The sequence below is a fragment of the Gracilinanus agilis genome, chromosome 3 (genome assembly GCF_016433145.1).
Source record: "Gracilinanus agilis isolate LMUSP501 chromosome 3, AgileGrace, whole genome shotgun sequence".
NCBI lineage: Eukaryota > Metazoa > Chordata > Mammalia > Didelphimorphia > Didelphidae > Gracilinanus > Gracilinanus agilis.
In genome coordinates, this window is record NC_058132.1 from 266,110,939 (window position 1) to 266,129,121 (window position 18,183).

At 35.7% G+C, this 18,183-nt stretch overlaps 1 protein-coding gene across 1 annotated transcript in view; it reads left to right on the forward strand.

Annotated features, from left to right (window-relative positions):
* LY75 (lymphocyte antigen 75) overlaps positions 1-18,183 on the forward strand; it is a 129,991-nt gene that overhangs the window by 21,714 nt on the left and 90,094 nt on the right. The window contains exons 3-4 of the mRNA XM_044669843.1: positions 6,071-6,241; positions 14,970-15,134. Coding sequence (XP_044525778.1) covers positions 6,071-6,241; positions 14,970-15,134 — 336 coding nt within the window. The remainder of the gene's footprint in view (positions 1-6,070; positions 6,242-14,969; positions 15,135-18,183) is intronic.

Here is an 18,183-nt window from a genome sequence, read left to right on the forward strand (position 1 = left end):
AAATTAAAGAATTGTTTTCGTGTGTGCAAAATGGAAAAAAAATCTGAAGTTGTTGGGGATTTTTTAAAAATTTAATTTGACTGATTTTTAAAAATTAAAATTATTTATTTGTTTCTTACATTAAAATACCCAGTTGTGTCTCTCTACCCTCCCTATTTCTATTGCTGAATAGCTGCCAAAACAAACCCAGAAACTACATAAACACCATTAGAAAACATTTTTATACAAGTAAAATCAGATTTAAATAATTGTAGAAATATTAATTGTTCATGAGTGGGCAGAGCCAAAATAATTAAAATGATAATCATACCCAAATTAATCTACTTATTCAATGCCATCCTAATTAAATTATAAAAAAATATTTTAGTGAACCAGAAAAATAGTAACGAAATTCATTTGGAAAAATAAAAGGTCAAGAATATCAGAGAAATTATTGAAAAAAATTTAAAGGAAGGAGGTTAAGCAATACCAGATTTCGAATCATATTATAAAACCATAATGATCAAAACTATCTGGAAGTGACTAAGAAGTAGAAACATAGATCAAGCGAACAGAACATACATGCAACAATTGTAAAAGATTATGGTAACCTTGTGTTTGACAAAAGTAAAGATCCAGGTTTGGGGAATAAGAATTCACTATTTAGTAAAAATTGTTGGGAAAACTGGAAAGAAGTTTGGCAAAAAGTAAATATAGTCCAACATCTTAAATAATTTGCCAAGATAAAATCAAAATGAATACATAACCTAGGCATAAAGGAAGATAGCATAAGCAAATTAGAACAGGAAATGTCTTATCTATCAGATTTATAGATAGGATAGAAGAATTTATGAATGGGATAGAGAACATTGTGAAATGTAAAATATATAATTTTGAATATAAATTTTAAAAGGTTTCTAAAAATAAAACAAATGTAACCAAGATTAGAAGGAAAGCAGTAAGTTAGGGAAATTTTTAGACAGTTTCTTATATATAGCTTAAATATAAAGATAACTTTGTCAAATGTATAAGAAAATGAGCTATTCCCCAGCTGATTTAGTTAATGGTCAAAAGATATGGACAGTTTTTGAATAAAGAAATCAAAGCTACATAAGTATATTTTAAATGCCCCAAGTAATAATTGATTAGAGAAATGCAAATCAAGACAACTCTGAGATATCTCACACCTACGAGATTGATTAAAAAGATAAAAAGGTGAAATGACAAATGTTGGAGAGGGTATAAAAAAATTGGACATTCAGTACACTGTTAGTGGAGCTATGAACTGATCCAACTATTTTGGAGAGCAATCTGGAATTATGCTCAAAGAGTTATAAAACTTTGTGTACCTTTTGACCCAGTAATACCACTATTGGGTTTATTTACCAAGATGACTGGGGAAAAGGGAAAAGAATCTATACATTCTAAAATATTTATAGCAGCTTTCATTATGGTGGCAAAGAATGGGTAATTCAAGGATGCCCATCAATTAGGGGATGGCTAACCAAGTTGTAACATATGATTGTGATGGAATAATACTACTGAGCCATAAGAAATGTCAAACAGGTTAATTTTGGGGAAACATGGAGTAAAACAAATAGAACCAAGATATATTCATTTCTAACATTGATAACCAGATGGATAGTCATCAGCTTTGCTCTGTCCATTCCTAAACACATTATATCATAGGAGGATAAAACTTACTCTGTAGAGAATTAGACCTTATGGTACAGGTTGGTGTGCTTTGCTTTACATAAAAAATTCATTATAAATAAAATCCTATAGGCAATCCCTGCCTCTTCTGATTGGGTAGTTGTGTGTCTGTGAACATACTACTCAAACTCATTTGCTATCCCCCAGACATCAGTTCTGACTCTGTGATGCCCAAAAATATGAATGGCAACCAGACTTGTATAATATTACTGTTAAGCTTGTCTTTTAAAATTCTGTGAAAAATGTTTTGATGCTTCTTTTGAAAAATCTTTAATGAACTAGTAATTGCTTTTATGACTCTAATGAACTGTGAAGTACTCTTACTGCTCCTTCCTTCTTGCAGTTCTTGAGTTTTTTTTTTTATCTAAATCTAAGCAGAGCTTTACTAAAGACATGTAAAAGACTGTGATTAGGAAAAATATGGAATCTTTCATTGCATTTTTAAAGATGGTTTTCACTGACCAGAAGTATGATTACCATCATCATCCTGCCTCACATCCTAGCATTATGACCCTAGGCAAGATTCAAACGTGTTTCCTTATCTTTAAAATAGAGATAATGGTTCTTGTTCTACCTGCCTAACAGGGTTGTGAGGTTAAAACACTTTTAGAAACTTAAAGCACAATATCATTATGTCTTGTTATTTATGACCAACAAATATCCATTGGGCTGCTACTAACGTACTTTGAGGGAACTTTAAGATCTGTGAAATGATTTTTAAAATGCCTCTGCATGGTGTGATATGACAACCAAAAAAGCTAATGAGATTTTAGACTGTGTTAACAAAGATTTGGTATCCAAAATGAATATGAAGGAAGGAAAAAGACAGCCCTTTCCCAATTGTTTTCTCCCTTGGTAAGGCCATGTATAGAGCAGTGATGAGCTTTAAGTTTAGTGTTTAAGAATATTCCTCAAAAATCATGCCATGTGAATTTCGATGAAAGTGCAATGAAATGTTAAATTTAAATCGTTCCTTGTTTTGGCCAATGGGACCAAGTGGAACAACTCTAATCCCTTCCATGTGCCAGCCCCTTAGATATTAGAAGGCAACAGTTCTGTGCTCCCTAGTCTCTTCTTCAGCCTGAAAAGTTTCTATTCCTTCACTTAATCCCACATATCCCACCCCAAGCCTCAGTGTTGCAATTCAGATTTTGAGGGTGTTGTTATATGCGACACATTCTTTTTTTTTTTTTTTTTTTTACCAAAACTGGAATTTTTAGAGGACTCCCATACTTGGATAAATGATGAAAACAAGTGGTCTATTTTTGTACTTCTAAGACTTACTGGAATATTATTTCTGCCTTTTTTTCATGTTTATCTTTTGGCCTGGTTTTTCTTTGTATGAATGGAACTAGACTGAATGTCTCTGCTTTGGGACATTTCTCATTCCGCAGGTAATAAGAAATTGATTTGGCAAAATGAACAATTATCCATTCCATTGTCTTCATGTAAGCAAGTAGGTGGTACAGTAGATAGAGAGCTGGACTTGGAGTCAGGATAACCTGACTTCAAATCCTGCTTCTGACATTTATTAATTGTGTGACTATGGGCAACATCACTTATCCTTTCTTAGCCTCAGCTTTCCACATCTGGAAAATGGTGATTATAGCACTGACCTCACAGGATCATCATTTATAAGGAGCAAATGAGATAACATTTGAAAGAATTAGCAAACCTTAAAGTACTCTATGAATGCCATTATTATTATCAATAATAATAGCAGCAGCAGTAATATTGTTATAAATGAAGCAACCTTTGGCATACTTTTATAATGGGCTGACAAACCTGATCAATCACAAGACCAGAATCATGTAACCATAAATGCTGTAGCTCATATGGACCTTGCTCATCATCAATCCAAATCCCTTGTTTGGCAGAAGAAGAAAATAGAAGAAAAATTACTTGCTTGTGGTCTCATGAATAATTTGTGATAGGGCAAGGAAGACTCCCTACTTTCTAAGCCTTTCTTAATAGAATTACAACTGAATTATAGATAAAACCCAAGAGTTCATCTAGTACAAACCATACCTGAATGAGAATTCTCTTCTATAAACCTGGGTAGGTTTAACCTGGAGGAGAAAAGGCTTAAGGATGCTTTCAAGTATATGTAAGGGACAGTCCTCTGGAAGGATGATATGGGCAGAATTAGGAGAGGAAGTAGAGACACCTTACAAAGGAGACAGATATGAATTAGATTTAAAGAAAAACTTCTTAACAATTAGAAGCAGCCAAATTGGATTGGGCCATTGCTGGAAGCCAGCCAGCAGCTCCAGGGGGTCTGAGAAGGTGTACAGTCTACATTTCAAAATCAAGACATAGAAGAACTCAAGGTTACATAGGAATTGGCAATGCAGAACATATTTTCTATATGGATTACACCTAGTCTAAACAACACCCAAGGTTACTGAGACCTTATTTTATCTAAGTTTTATTTTAATAAAAAACTTTCACATAATTCAAAAGATGGGTTAAAGTGTGAGAACTTTTAAAATCATGGGGTTTAGTTCGGCGTGGGAAAGTAGTGAAAGCAAGGGAGTATTTTGAGTCCTGTGCTGTGTCCTTCAAACCTTGGGGACAGAGAGGGAGTGATAAGAGCAAAAGAGCAGCTTCTGTCTTTTTTGCTAAGAGTATAAACTATTAACTGGTTAAATGCCATTTTATTATAGAGTGTTAAGGGGAATTCTATAAGGGGAGTTCTATAAGTGGATTTCTATAAAGGGATTTTACATCTATACTACAAAACTTGAAGCTATCCTAAAAATATAGATTATAATAATTTCAGTAATAAAAAGTGTTGGTCAGGAGGGAGTCACACAGAAGGGTTTGATTGGGTTTTCCATTCTTCCTTTGGCCTGTTTTTCAGGATCTAATGCATGACTTTGTCATCTGCATGGATTCAATTGACCCTTGTCCCCTCTGTGGCCCTCGGCAGGCCATCTTGGAAAGTAGCAGGTTATCCTTCACTTGAAATCTTAACAAGACTCAATGAGCATTTGTTAATTGTGTTGAAGAGACTATAGGATTTTTAGGACATAACTTAGACTAGATGGCTACTGAAAAAATGTCTCTTCCGACTCATTTCTGAGACTTAACCCCACCTACCTCCCATAAGTCCCCCTTGGGGAGGGAGACAACTTTCTACTACACAATATTGTATATCATAGTTATCTTTTTTCCTAGATTATAAACCCTATGAATATAGGAACTGTATCTTATCTAACCAGCTTTTGTTTTGTTTAAAAATTAATGGAAGTCCCTCTTCCTTCCTCTCATATAGCTAAAATTTGTTTATCTATAGCAGGGGGGGTCCGCAAACTACAATGAAGTATCTTTCTGTTTAGATTCTAGCCCTCATATTTAATACTTTCCTTGAAATGTTCTTCCTTTTCTATAGTATTCACAATATAAATGAAGTCTTCCTGCTGTGAAATAAGACCCTAAGAATTATTTTTCCATTTTTAAGTAAACTTTTAATGTATTTTAAAGTGTAAAAGCCATTACTAGGTCTTCAGTCTACAAAAATTACTTTCCAGGTATATGTGGGCCCTAACAACAGTTTGCTGATCCCTTCATGGATAGCATTGGTCAGCTCTAGGCTAAGTATAGGTTACTGTCCAGAGAATAAATATTAGTGAATAGTAATTCCATTTCTATATCTAATTTCTCTAAATAATACTTTCCAGAACTGCTGAAGTCAATATTTATTTCTTCCTTCTCAGACTTCTATTGCTCTTGTCACTACCACACAATTTGATGATAAAATTATTTTGCAAAGTTTTTTATGCATTATAGTTCTATTTCTGTCCCTCCATCTAACTGTAAGTTCAGAGACTGTTTTATATTTCCATATCTTCCAGAGGTGCATAGTAGGCTTAACAAACATTTGTTAATTGATTAATTGAGGTAGATTCTTCCTAGTTAATTATCACATTTATTACTCTATAAATACATTTGGTTTTCATGGGTCTTATTTCACACCAGGAAGACTTCATTTATATTGTGAATACTGTGGAAAAGGCAGAATATTTCAAGCAAAGTATTAAATATGGAGGTTGAAATCTAAACAGAAAGATACTTTATGTTAATTGTTCTTTATATGTTAGCTGATATTTTCCTTAGAAATAACATTTTAAATGAATGTCCTTTAGGTTGGAACAATAGTAAAAAATCAGGTAGACACATTAAATCTAGCTTTTGTCAATTTTTTTAAAAAGAACAACCCATAGACCTTTCAAAAAGTTCTTGGTGATCAAAAGGAAAGGATAATATAGGAGGATCAGATTGTTAGCTGGTACAAATCACATGACCCCTTTTATTATGTCTAAAATTAGCCATTTGAAACTCATTATTTTCTCTCTCTCTCTTTTTTTTTAAACAGAGATATATACCCGGGATGGGAACTCTTATGGGAGGCCTTGTGAGTTTCCCTTCTTAATGGATAATGTCTGGCATCACGAATGTATTACTGATGGAAATCATAATGGGACATGGTGTGCCACAACCTTAAATTATCCATATGACCAGAAGTGGGGAATTTGCTTAAAACCAGGTATGTATGGATAGGGATGCACAGAGAGCCAAGTAATAATTGAGAGATGACAAAATGCCCATTTGCCTAAAAATATTATTTTTCCATTGCAATCAAGGTACTTAAAATTCTCACGTGATTTTTTTAGTAAAAAAATATATTGGAAGATTCTGTTAAAATGTAATATTATCTGAAATGACAGAGTAAGATAAGATACTGAACTATTTGTCAGTTAATCAGCCTAATTGGCTACTACAAACAAAGTGCTGAGCTCTAAGGCAGTGTTAGGGAGAACATGACAGGTTATTTGAAGTTAAAATCAGCAGGAAAAAAGTCCAGAGTATGGGGCATTGCTCAGAAAGGGCTCTGAACAGTTAGAAAGTAGCATGAGGATCCTGTATAGGAAGAGAAGAAAGATGGAAAGGGGTGCCAAAAGATAAATCACCTGGACCCATATTAATTAAGGGATGTTATTTGAGAGTTCCATGCCTATAAGCCAGTATTTCCCAAACTCAGCTACATTTTGGACTTTTGATTTCATTGTGAGGACTCCCTACATACAAATTTCAACCTATCCATTCCTCCTTATATTTGTCTTCATATAAATATTCCACAGAGAGTATACCCAGAATATTATCCCCTTAGGTGGCATGTAGACAGACTGTCCATCTGTCCAGAGATTAAACTATAAGTCCCTTGAGGGTAGACACTATATTCTGCCCTTTGATGTATCCCCAGCACTTAGCACAGTGTCTGGAACAAAACTGCACTTAATAATTGTTTATTGATTGATCGGTTATCTCTTATTCTTACCTCATAACCAGTCTATCTTGTTTTTCAGACATATATCTCCTTAATATTATTTTTTGCTATTTCATTTGCATAATTAGTCATTTTACAATATGCTACAGCTTGTTGATGCCCTCTCTATATTTCTTTTTTTTTTTTAAACCCTTACCTTCTGTGTATTGACTTATAGGTGGAAGAGTGGTAAGGGTAGGCAATGGGGGTCAAGTGACTTGCCCAGGGTCACACAGCTGGGAAGTGTCTGAGGTCAGATTTGAACCTAGGACCTCCCGTCTCTAGGCCTGGCTCTCAATCCACTGAGCTACCCAGCAGCGCCCCCCCCTCTATATTTCTTAAATGCCCTTTTGGTGATCTTCTGCCTTATTTTTTTTGAAGACTATATTCCATGACTTTCAGCTATATAACATGACTGAAAGAATATTTGCATTAAAAAAGGAATTTGCATTTTGGAGAGGAAAATAGGTTATTTAAAAGATTATAAAATTTCCCCAAAACAATATAGTCACTAATACTATTCAATGCTGAGTCCAGTTCATTTTTCCAACTATAGTGTCTATTCAAGATTTTATGCATACATGCATTTATGTTTATACATGTGCAATGTGCACGAATATTTTTATTGTAAGGTTTGTGTACAAACATGCATGCAAGTATATATGTGGGTGTGTGTACAAATATGTATATAGATATCTATAGATGTAGATATGCCCATGGATGGAACCAATTCAATAGACCGTATATCCAATTATATGTTATATGATATGTCAAGATAATGAGCATTCTTTATCCACTTGATCATCCCTGCATGGCTAGGATGAACTCTTTGAGAGATTATGGATTTAATTTGAAACTAAAATCTACAATGTTCTTGGATATTTATGCAGTTAAAAGAATGTTATTTGCAAATAGTAGGATCTAACCATTTATAGGATGCATCTTCTATTAATCCTTTGTCTGGACACTCTCTGTGATGGTGCCAAACATTTGTGTGTATGTGTGTACTCAAGTCTACACCTTAATGTTTTATGCCTCAATTGACATCAATAACTGGGTATCAACAAAAAAAAAAAAGGTTTGTCACATGCATAAAATACCTAATAGTATGGTAGTTTTTGTTCTGATTTCAAAATGACTTCACATTTTATCTATTAACCGACCATCTTACAGGAATCCATTTTATCTTTTTAAAATCTTTTTTAAACAAAACTGAGTTGTGTTCATTTGACTCAGCCCCACGTGGTTGATGATTGCCTGTCATATTTCACCTGTAAAATCTCATACCTTAGCATCAACGATAAGTAGTCAGCAATTGGATTCCAATTGCCAGATTAACACTTTTCCATCTTGGAGATTTCCTGTTGTTATTGTTAACTTAGAAATAACACAGAACTACCAAAGTAGTAAGAAAAAAATAAGTCTTTAATCAGGAATAGAGATAGGTCCAATATTTGGCCACCACACAGAGTCAAAGTTCTGGGACTCTGGGGACATATCCCTGGGAGAAAGCACCATGCTAGATGTCAGCTCTTCACTGGGAGAAGACACCATGCTAGATGCTGACTCCAAAGAGAGACAGAACTTGGGGGTCTTATATACCCTCTGGAGAACTCCTAACAGCAAGCTTGCATAGCCAGCCTCTGGTGATCTGGGAGCAGTCAACTATAACAATTACAAAAGAAAGGTCAAACTAAGAGCTGGGCTTCTGAGAGAACTTTAACATAATAAGAGAAGTCTCTAAAACAAATAAAAGCACTCAACAATTTACTATGTCCGTAGATCCCACCCACATTAGCATTCCCAAATAACTCAAGATCTACAGTTCAACCCCAAACTGGTGTACCTGGTACTGGGGCTTCTTGAAAGGGTGGGGGTAAAATTGAGGCATCCAACTTTCCCATCAACATTATAGTTCCATATGCCCAATTATTGAAAGTCCCTAGGTTTCCCCAGAAAGAATTCTTAACTGTGAGTAGATAAAATGGAATTTGAGTGACATCTTATATGCCATAACTTTATGGTTTTGAAAAAGTCCATTGGCAATTCCTTGGTAACTTTATTCCCTGTTTCCAGAAAAGTTTTTTGGTTACAATAAAAATGAATTACATGTAGTAACTTCCTTCAACTCTTTCCCGCAATGTTCATCTTTTATCACTTCTTGATTTAAGACCTCACAAATATCCCCTGTGGTCTTAACTCCAGTGATTCTTGGAATTGTACTTTTCAGATTAAAAAAACAAAAAACTCTGTACCATTTTAACCTGTTTTAGTTCGGAAATCAAAAGTTCAGCTAGATATATGTGTGTGTGTCTAAATTGATCACAAACGTGGAGAATTGGGTCACCTTGAATTATTAAATGAAGATATGAGAATAGAAATGTAGAAACAATCCTTCCAGTGGGAGATTCCCACCTTACAGATTAGAGGCTCATAAATCTAGATCTAGAAGAGTCATTTGAGGCCATCAAGTCTAGCAAACCTCTTCATTTTAAAGATTAAAAAAAAAAAAACAGAGCACAGAGAGGTCATTGCTTACTCGGGTAGTATCAGAAGCAGGATTTGAATGTTACCTTTGACTTAAGAGAACTCTGAACTCCTTTTAGTGAACCTCATCATTATACTCTGAGACATCAGGTGCATCTTTTTTAGCTATATTTTCTGTTTCTGATGATTCCATAGTGATTCTTCCTTCACTGTGTAAAACAGGTATTATAGCTAATGATGGATCTGGAGATCGTACAGTATGGTCAGTTTTAGAGGTACTCCCCTAAAATATCTGTTAACCAAAAAAAGTAACCTATTGAATGGTCTACTCAAATCACTGGCACAGCAAATGATAAATAACAAGGTCCTTGCATCTGGTCAGATGTCAAATGCAAAGGAATACAGTAAAAATGAAAGACTCAAACTTTAATCCTATCACCTATTTTTCAATCAAAATAGAGTTCTTGTGCTCCCTCTAATGGGGCAGCTGGGTGGAAGACCTGAGTTCAAATTTGACCTCAGTCACTTGTGCTCTTTATGACCCTGGGCAAGACACTTAATCCTGTTTGCCCCAGTCCTCGTCTGTAAAATGAGGTGGAGAAGGAAATGGCAAACCACCCCAATATCTTTGCCAAGAAAGCCTCAGAAGGAATCATGAAGTTTCGGGTATGACTGAAATGATTCAACAGCAAAACTCTCTTTAACTAGAGGAATAAAGTTTCACCTCTGAGGTTTAAAAGTTAGCTCCCTGTGCTAAGAACAAATAATTCTGATTTGGCTCAGGCATTCTGAGAGTTTCTTACACATCAATGTCTGCAAACTATGGAAACACTTGAGAAGAGATCAGAAACAGTGTTTACCAGACGATACCAAATGAAACTTGGTACATAACTGACAGAACAAGTCTGCTGCCCAGTTTCTCAGCATGAACATGTCCCAGTCTGCCCTGCCTCATGTGTCATCACATGAGCGGAGACTTTCCAAAGCAGGCAAGAACAAGTCAAATGGTGACTTCTCACATCCTCCCCATACACACAGCAAACCACAGTTTGATACTGCCTCCTATTGTCTAATTTACATAGAATTCACGTCATTCAATAGCAATGTTTGATAGAGAAATCTCATTTTTGTTTTGGAATATGGAATCCAAAAATTAACACCAAGAAATTTCCACGTGACAAAATGTGCTTTAAACAGTATGACTAGTAGATGGTTGTAAAGCAAGGTTATTCCTGTTGTTGCAACTCATGAGCTGGTAGAACATCTAAATTTTCTCCATGGGACCACTTTGAAGTCTAAATGAGATGCCTCTCTAGGTGAAGCAACCAGGTGATACAGTGGATAGAATGCTGAGTCTAGAATCAGGAAGAATTACATTTAGATACTAAATAGCTATGTAACCCTGGGAAAGTCACTTTAGTTCTGCCTCAGTTTCCTCAATTATAAAATGGAGATAGTAATAGCATCTACCCTCTAAGGCTGTTTGTTCCCAGAGGATCAAATGAGATAATATTTGAAAAGCATTTTGCTCAGAGCCTGGTACATAGTAGGTCCTTCCTTCCTTCATCCCTTCCTTCCTCCCTCTAAGTTGCTTAGGACAATAGAGGCGAGAAATGAAGGAAAATGAGAAAGATTAGGAGGAGGGCCAAGGAAATGAGATTTTAAGGCTATGAATCTTTTAAGGCTTAGAATATTTTGGTGCTAAAAGCTTTGCGATGTCCTAGTTCTAATTAGCAGAGTGAGGCAGCAGCAGGGATGTCTTACTGCTGATTACACCATTTTCCTCCAATTCTAGGAGGGAGTTAGTTACCTTTCCTATTCACTGATAGAGAAGGCATAGTTGTATTCCTTGTTCCTGCTGGTGCTTCCCCCACTTAATCCTGCCTACTTCCTCCCTTTTGTTTTCACTGTTTACTGATCTCAAGGTCAATCCCACTAACCATATATATAAACAACTCCTGATCTTAGGAATGACCATCACTGCCCAGCCAGCCCCAAGTCAAATGAAGGGGAGGGGGGAAGAAACTTTATAGTTAAGTGCTTACTATGTCCCAGACACAGTACTAAGTGCTTTACAAATATCTCATTTGATCATTACAATATTCCCGGGAGATAGGTGCTATTATTATTATTCCCATTTTACAGTTGAAGAAAGTAAGGCAGAATGAGGCTAAATGAATTGCACCTGGTTGCAAAACTAGTAAGTGTCTGAGAAAGGATGGATTTGGACTTGGGTCTTCTTGACTCCAGGCTTAGTAGTACCATCTAGCAGACATACAATCATATCTGTAGAATTAAATGGGAGCTTGAGTCCAATTAGTTGTCTATTTTATAGATGAGGAAACTGAGGCACAGAGACATAAATGACTTAGCCAAGATTACAGGTATTCATTGGTAGCACCAGAATTTGAAATTGAGCCTTACATCAGATTTAGTACTCTTTTCATTGTACCATACTGCTCAATCCTTAATCAATTAAATTACATCAACACCTAGATCACAGCTTTTTTTTCTAGCCTCCATAATTTCAAACTCTATCATTTTTTAGAAACTTCAATATCTATTGGGGACTTTTCCAACAATTCTCTCTTCAAAGTTTATTAATTATTTTCATTTGAGTGACTTAAGCTCTACATTAGCCTGTCACCAAAGTAGAACCATACTTGGAATTTGGAATTGTTCCAACTCTAAAGTCTCAAATTCAAAATTTCCTTTTACTGAATTTCTCCAAAGATGCTTTTCTATCCTTCCACCAATCCCACTGCCTTGTTTCTGAACCTATTCTTCACCTTCACCATGACCTCCCAGTCTTCACTCTCCTGAGTCTTACGGTCAACTATGTATGTGATATTCATGCTCTCACCCTAGGATTGCCTACTTGTCTTTCCAAGTCCCTAGAATGATTTCTGCCATCCACTTTCTCTGTTCCTATTCCTAATCTTCTTAGAAAAACTCATAGGATCATAGATCCAAACCTAAAAGGAATCTTAGAAACCATATAGTAAATGTATTATTAACCTAGGGCTTTGTGAGATTTTGTTTTTGTTTTTTTAAGATTTTGTTTAGAGTAGTCTTCTTTATAACTTTATAACTTTTATATAATTTGAAAACTTTATAGCCTTGATTATGTCAATCTTTCTAAAACCTTTAAGGATTCCCCATGACCTATATGAATATAGTTCTAGAGAGGCAAGGGACCTTAGAAATCATCTAATATAATTCTATCATCTTACAATTGAGAAAGCCTAGATACCAAGAGGTTAAGGTCACATTACATATATAGCAGAGGCAGAATTCAAACCTAAGTTCACTCATTTCACACACACTTCATTACACTATGGTACCAGACATCTTTAACTGGACAACACTGTTAGCCAGACCATGCACAATTTGACTTCAGCTGATCTCTACAGACTTATCTCACGTTACGTCTACTTCATGTCAAGGTTTACTATTCTTCTACTGCATAGTAGACCCCCAAATATTTGAATGGATCAAACAAATAGAGTGCATAACACAGAAGTTATATAAATGGCTTGTGGGATCCAGGAACAGGCCAAGACTCCAGGTTGATTTTCAGTGCTTGAGAACTCTGCAGCTAAAACAGAGTAAAGCATTTCTTGGCAAAAATATTTTTAAAAAATTTTAAAAATATTTAAAATATTTAGCCATGCAGCCATTTATAACAGGCAAGATGGCTTTGTGGAATGCCATACTATGACTGTTTTTTTTCCCCAAACCTTACTATAAATGAGATAACAGAATCACCATAGATGGAGCCTCAACAATCAACAAATTTGGCCCAAGGTGGTATATTAGAATGACTACTGCATTTGGAGTCAGAGGACCTACATTAAGATCTGAGATTTGCTGTTAGTTTACCTTGACTATGAACAAATCACTTAAACCACAGAAGTGTTTGAACTCTACATCCTATAAGTCTCATTTTATAGATGAAGAGATTGAAACTTAGAGAGATTAATTTACTTTTCCCACAAATTATATAGATAGTTCATTGAAGAGTTAGAACCTGAACTAATGTTTAGTTCTATACTGTGCTGCCTCTACAAATATAGCTCAGTATTAAGAAAATTAAGATTGATAGGGTAACATGTACTGATCCTGTTTTAAATTAATTGTTTTTACTGTAATTGCTTTTGTACTGTAACTGCATAAGACATGATTCTTTGTATCTAATCTTACTTCAGAATTCAGCTAGTCTGTAATGGGTTAAGTTTAGAAATCCAGCTCTTTTGCTTATCATTGATCTATTCTTACCTCCAAGAATTTTGCTAACCTAGAAGAATGTGTGAGAAAGAAGGAGATTCAGACCTGTTATCTTTACACCACCAAGCCATCCTTCAAGGATGTCTGGTTTGCTGTCCAAAAATCTGGGCCACTGTCTTTCACCTGGATTCCAACAATGAGCACTTCCTAGTCTCTTGAGAAAAGAAGAGGGGAAATCCTTGCTAGCATCCATTACCAAGCTTTCAGACAATCATACTGTTCCCTGTACCTCAGTTCTGTAGCCAGTCATTTTGTACTCTCTCCCATGATGTCATCTACCCTATTCTGTTCTTTGTTCTGTATTTCCCAAAATCTGTAAAAGGGGAACAGTCCTTTTTTCAGAATCTTTTAAATGAATAGAGACAAGCTACTGGCCCATTTATTGACAGGTAGCATGCACCTGCTAATAAATGCTGTCTTTTGTGGAGATCTGCCTCAGTTCACCCTTTTGTTCAAATTCAAACACTGCAGTATTTTCCCTTACTCTTTTTTTAAAACCCTTAACTTCTGTGTATTGGCTCCTATGTGGAACAGTAAGGGTGGGCAATGGGGGTCTAGTGACTTACCCAGGGTCACACAGCTGGGAAGTGTCTAAGGCCAGATTTGAACCTAGGACCTCCCGTCTCTAGGCCTGACTCTCAATTGACTGAGCTACCCAGTTGCCCCCCCTTACACTTATAATTAACTGATCCCATGTTAATTTATTGTTACTTCTGTAAAAAATCCCTAATGAAATTATTTATCATATTTTAATCATCTATACCAGTGATGGGCAAACTATTCCCTGAGGGCCAGATTCAGGCCATAGTTTGCCCATCAGTGAGGGCCTGGATCTGGCCCTGAGGGAATAGTTTGCCTATCTCTGATCTATACCAAAAGACGAATAAAGCTGTATTCCATAAACCAAGGTATTTCATGGTGGTTGCTTTTGGAATTAAAAGGTGAGAACCTATGAGAAAAATAATGTAACGATGTTTCTTCCATCTCACTATTTCAAAGATAGCTGGCATCACAATTGTTTATAGTGATATTTAGGTTATCAAACGCATAAATGGTATCATTTGTCATTATCCATAAAATTCTGCAAACATTGAAGTTAGAGGATAAATGCTGGGTATAAAAATGTCGTCTTTTATAAAAATGTTTAGTCTTTTAAATGTTGTCTTTTTAATAGAGGATGGCTGTGAAGATAATTGGGAAAAGAATGAGCAATTTGGACATTGCTACCAGCTTAATACCCAGGCAGCTCTTACATGGAAGGAAGCATTTATATCATGTCAAAATCAAGGAGCAGACTTAGTAAGCATCACAAGTGCTGATGAATTAAATCATCTCAAAGGTAAGATAACTCCAAGGAGATATAGATAGAATATTTTACGTGTACAATTTGAATTACATGTAAGGAAATAACAGACAAGAAACAATGTCAACATAAAGTTTAAGCACATATCTCTGTACTCTACAAATTTATACTCTGGCAACTTTAATATCTGCAATTAAAAAGGATATTAAGAAAAACATTAACCCACTTTAAATCATCATATGCATTTAAAATATGCTTTTAGTGCAATTTGCAAAATAGCAGGTAGACTCCATATTGTGAAAAAGGTTAGAAGTTATAATTATTGAATCAATATTTATTCTTGTTGAAAAGGTTTATGGAAGAAGTAAGCTTTAAAGTCTTTGAAAAGGGGAATGGAAAATACTTAAAAGGGAGAGAGGAAAATAGGCATGGAACTGGATATCAGGAGGAAGAATAAGATTTGCATGTATCTAGGAGCATAATTTAAGGTTTTTACACTTGTTTAGCATTGCAACTTTAAGTTGTACAATGGAAATGAAGTGATATAATGGTTTTGCTTTTTCTTCTTTAATCATTCAATCAGGAGACTTTTTTTAAAGAATTACTATTTTGTGAAGTGTTGTGCTAATATTTGATACACAAAGAAAACACCCATAAAAACAGTCCCTGACCTTAAGGATGTTATATCCTTTCAGAAGAGATAACATTTTATACAAAATACATACAGAGTACAAAGAAGGTAACTCAATATTGTATGTTAAACATATTTTGTTAGAGAGTAAAGCCCTAGCATCTGGAGATACAGGGAAATGGTTCCTGCAAGTGGAAGCACTTGGTTTGAGTCTTATAGGAAGCAAAAGAATCATAGAGATGGAAATTAGAAGGGAGAGCATTTCAGGTATGAGGGACAGCTTGGAGATAAGAGATGAATGTCAGGTAAGAGGAACAGCAACTATGCCAGTATGTCTAGCACACAGAGTGTGTAGAGGGAAATAATATGTGGAGTAGACATGCTGGTTTTAGGTAAGTTTTAGTTTGAGGTAAATCATACTGGCAGCAGATGAGAGGACAGTGAAGTTAATAGGAACCTGAGGCAGGAAAACCATTTAGGATGATATAGAAATGGTCTAGTTGATAGGTGAAGATAGCCTGAACTAGGGTAACTACTGTGTGAGAAGATGTATACAAAAGATATTGTAGAGAAAGAAATTACAAAACTTGCTAACTAATTGAACATGTAGAATGTGAATAGAGTCAAGGATGGCAGCAGGGTTGTGAACCTATATGACTGGTGATGCTATTGATTAGAATAGAAAAGACTAGATAAGGAGTTAGCTTGGGATAAAAGGTAACAAATTCTGTTTTAGGTCAGTTGAGTATGAGATGTTCATGGACATCCAGTTTGAGATGTCCAACAGAGAGAAACTCAAGGGAGAGATTGGCTTAGCAAATAAATAGATCTGGGAATCATCTATGTAGGGATGATAATTGAACCTGTGGGAGTTGATGAGATCACAAAGCAAAAGTGTGTAGAGAGCCTTGGGAGATACATTTTGTTGATCTACCAGATCTAGTGAAGGAGACCTAGGAGGAAAAATCAAATAGGTAGGAAGTAAACCAAGAGAACAGACTTGCAAAAACCCAGAATGGAGAAAGTAGTCAGAAGTATCAGATGATAGAGATATGAAGATGGATATTGATGGAAAAAAGCCCATTAGATTTGACTGTTGAGAGCTCAATCCCAGAAAGCAGAAGCAGCAAAAGAGGAAGTGATATAAGATGAAAGAAAATTTTTGATTTTGGACCAGAGTTCCAGATGGTCCGGTGAAAAAGGATAGGCACATCAAGAACAGGACATTGGTGGTGTAAGATTGAAGTGAATGGGAATGAGAGAGCAGACTGAGGAATTAGAATTGTTATTGTTCATCCATTTCAGCCCTGTCTGATTCTTCATGACCCTATTTAGGGTTTTCTTGGCAAAGATGCTGAAGTGGTTTGCCATTTCCTTCTCCAGCTCATTTTACAGATGAGGAAATGGAGGCACATAGCATTAAGTGACTTGCCCAGGGTAACACAGCTAAGAAGTTTCCGAAGCTGGATTTGAACTTAGGTCTTCCTGACTCTAGGAACAGTGCTCTGTTCACTGAACCACTCAACTGCCCCTTTGAATTAGGATTATTCACCCTCTTTGCATCTACATTTTTTCTGGAGTACTTACAGTTTGCCTGTTCTGTTCTGTCTTCTTTTCTGATTTTTTTTCTATCTTTCCCACCTTCCCTAAAATGATAAGTGCATGGAGGGAGGAAGAGGTTTTACATGTACACATATCTGTACACACATGTACAAATGTAAATGTGTGAATGTCTAGTCTTATGTTGTAAAAGTGCTTATATGTGTGTGCATATATGTGTGAATATTCTCCCTCCAGCCTCAATAAGGTCAGGATTTGGCCTGACACTTTCTAGCCTCTTTCAACTCCTACTCTCCTACTGGAGGATGTCAACAAGTATATTAATATTCCTCTAAATACTCCAACCTTTAGTCCTTCAGTCTGCTCCCATGACTTACACCTCCACTTTACTTCAGCTGCCACAAGATTGGCCATGCCCCTAACACACAAGCCTTCCTGTATCTCTCCTTCCCCTTTGCTAGCTAAATACTTTGAGAATGTCTTCTACACTCAATGCTTTCATTTTATCTTCTTTTATTCTATTTTAAACCCTCTGTACTCTGACCTGACCTCATCATTCAACTGATACTTCTTTCTCTAAAGTTATCTTTCTATAAAGTTTATGATCTCTTAATTACCAAATATAATAGCTCTTGCTCAATCCTCACTCTTCTTGACCTGTAGCATTTGACACTGTTGATTACCTTCTCTTCCTAGATACTCTTTCCTTCCTGGGTTTTTGTGATTCTTCACTCTTGGTTCATCTCTGATTTGTCTGAATAATCCTCAGTTTCTTTCTTTTAATAAAATATATATTTTTTAAATCCATACCTTCTGTCTTAGAATCAGTACTGTGTACTGGTTCCAGGGCAGAAGAGTGGTAAGGGTTAGGCAACTGGAGTTAAATGACTTGCC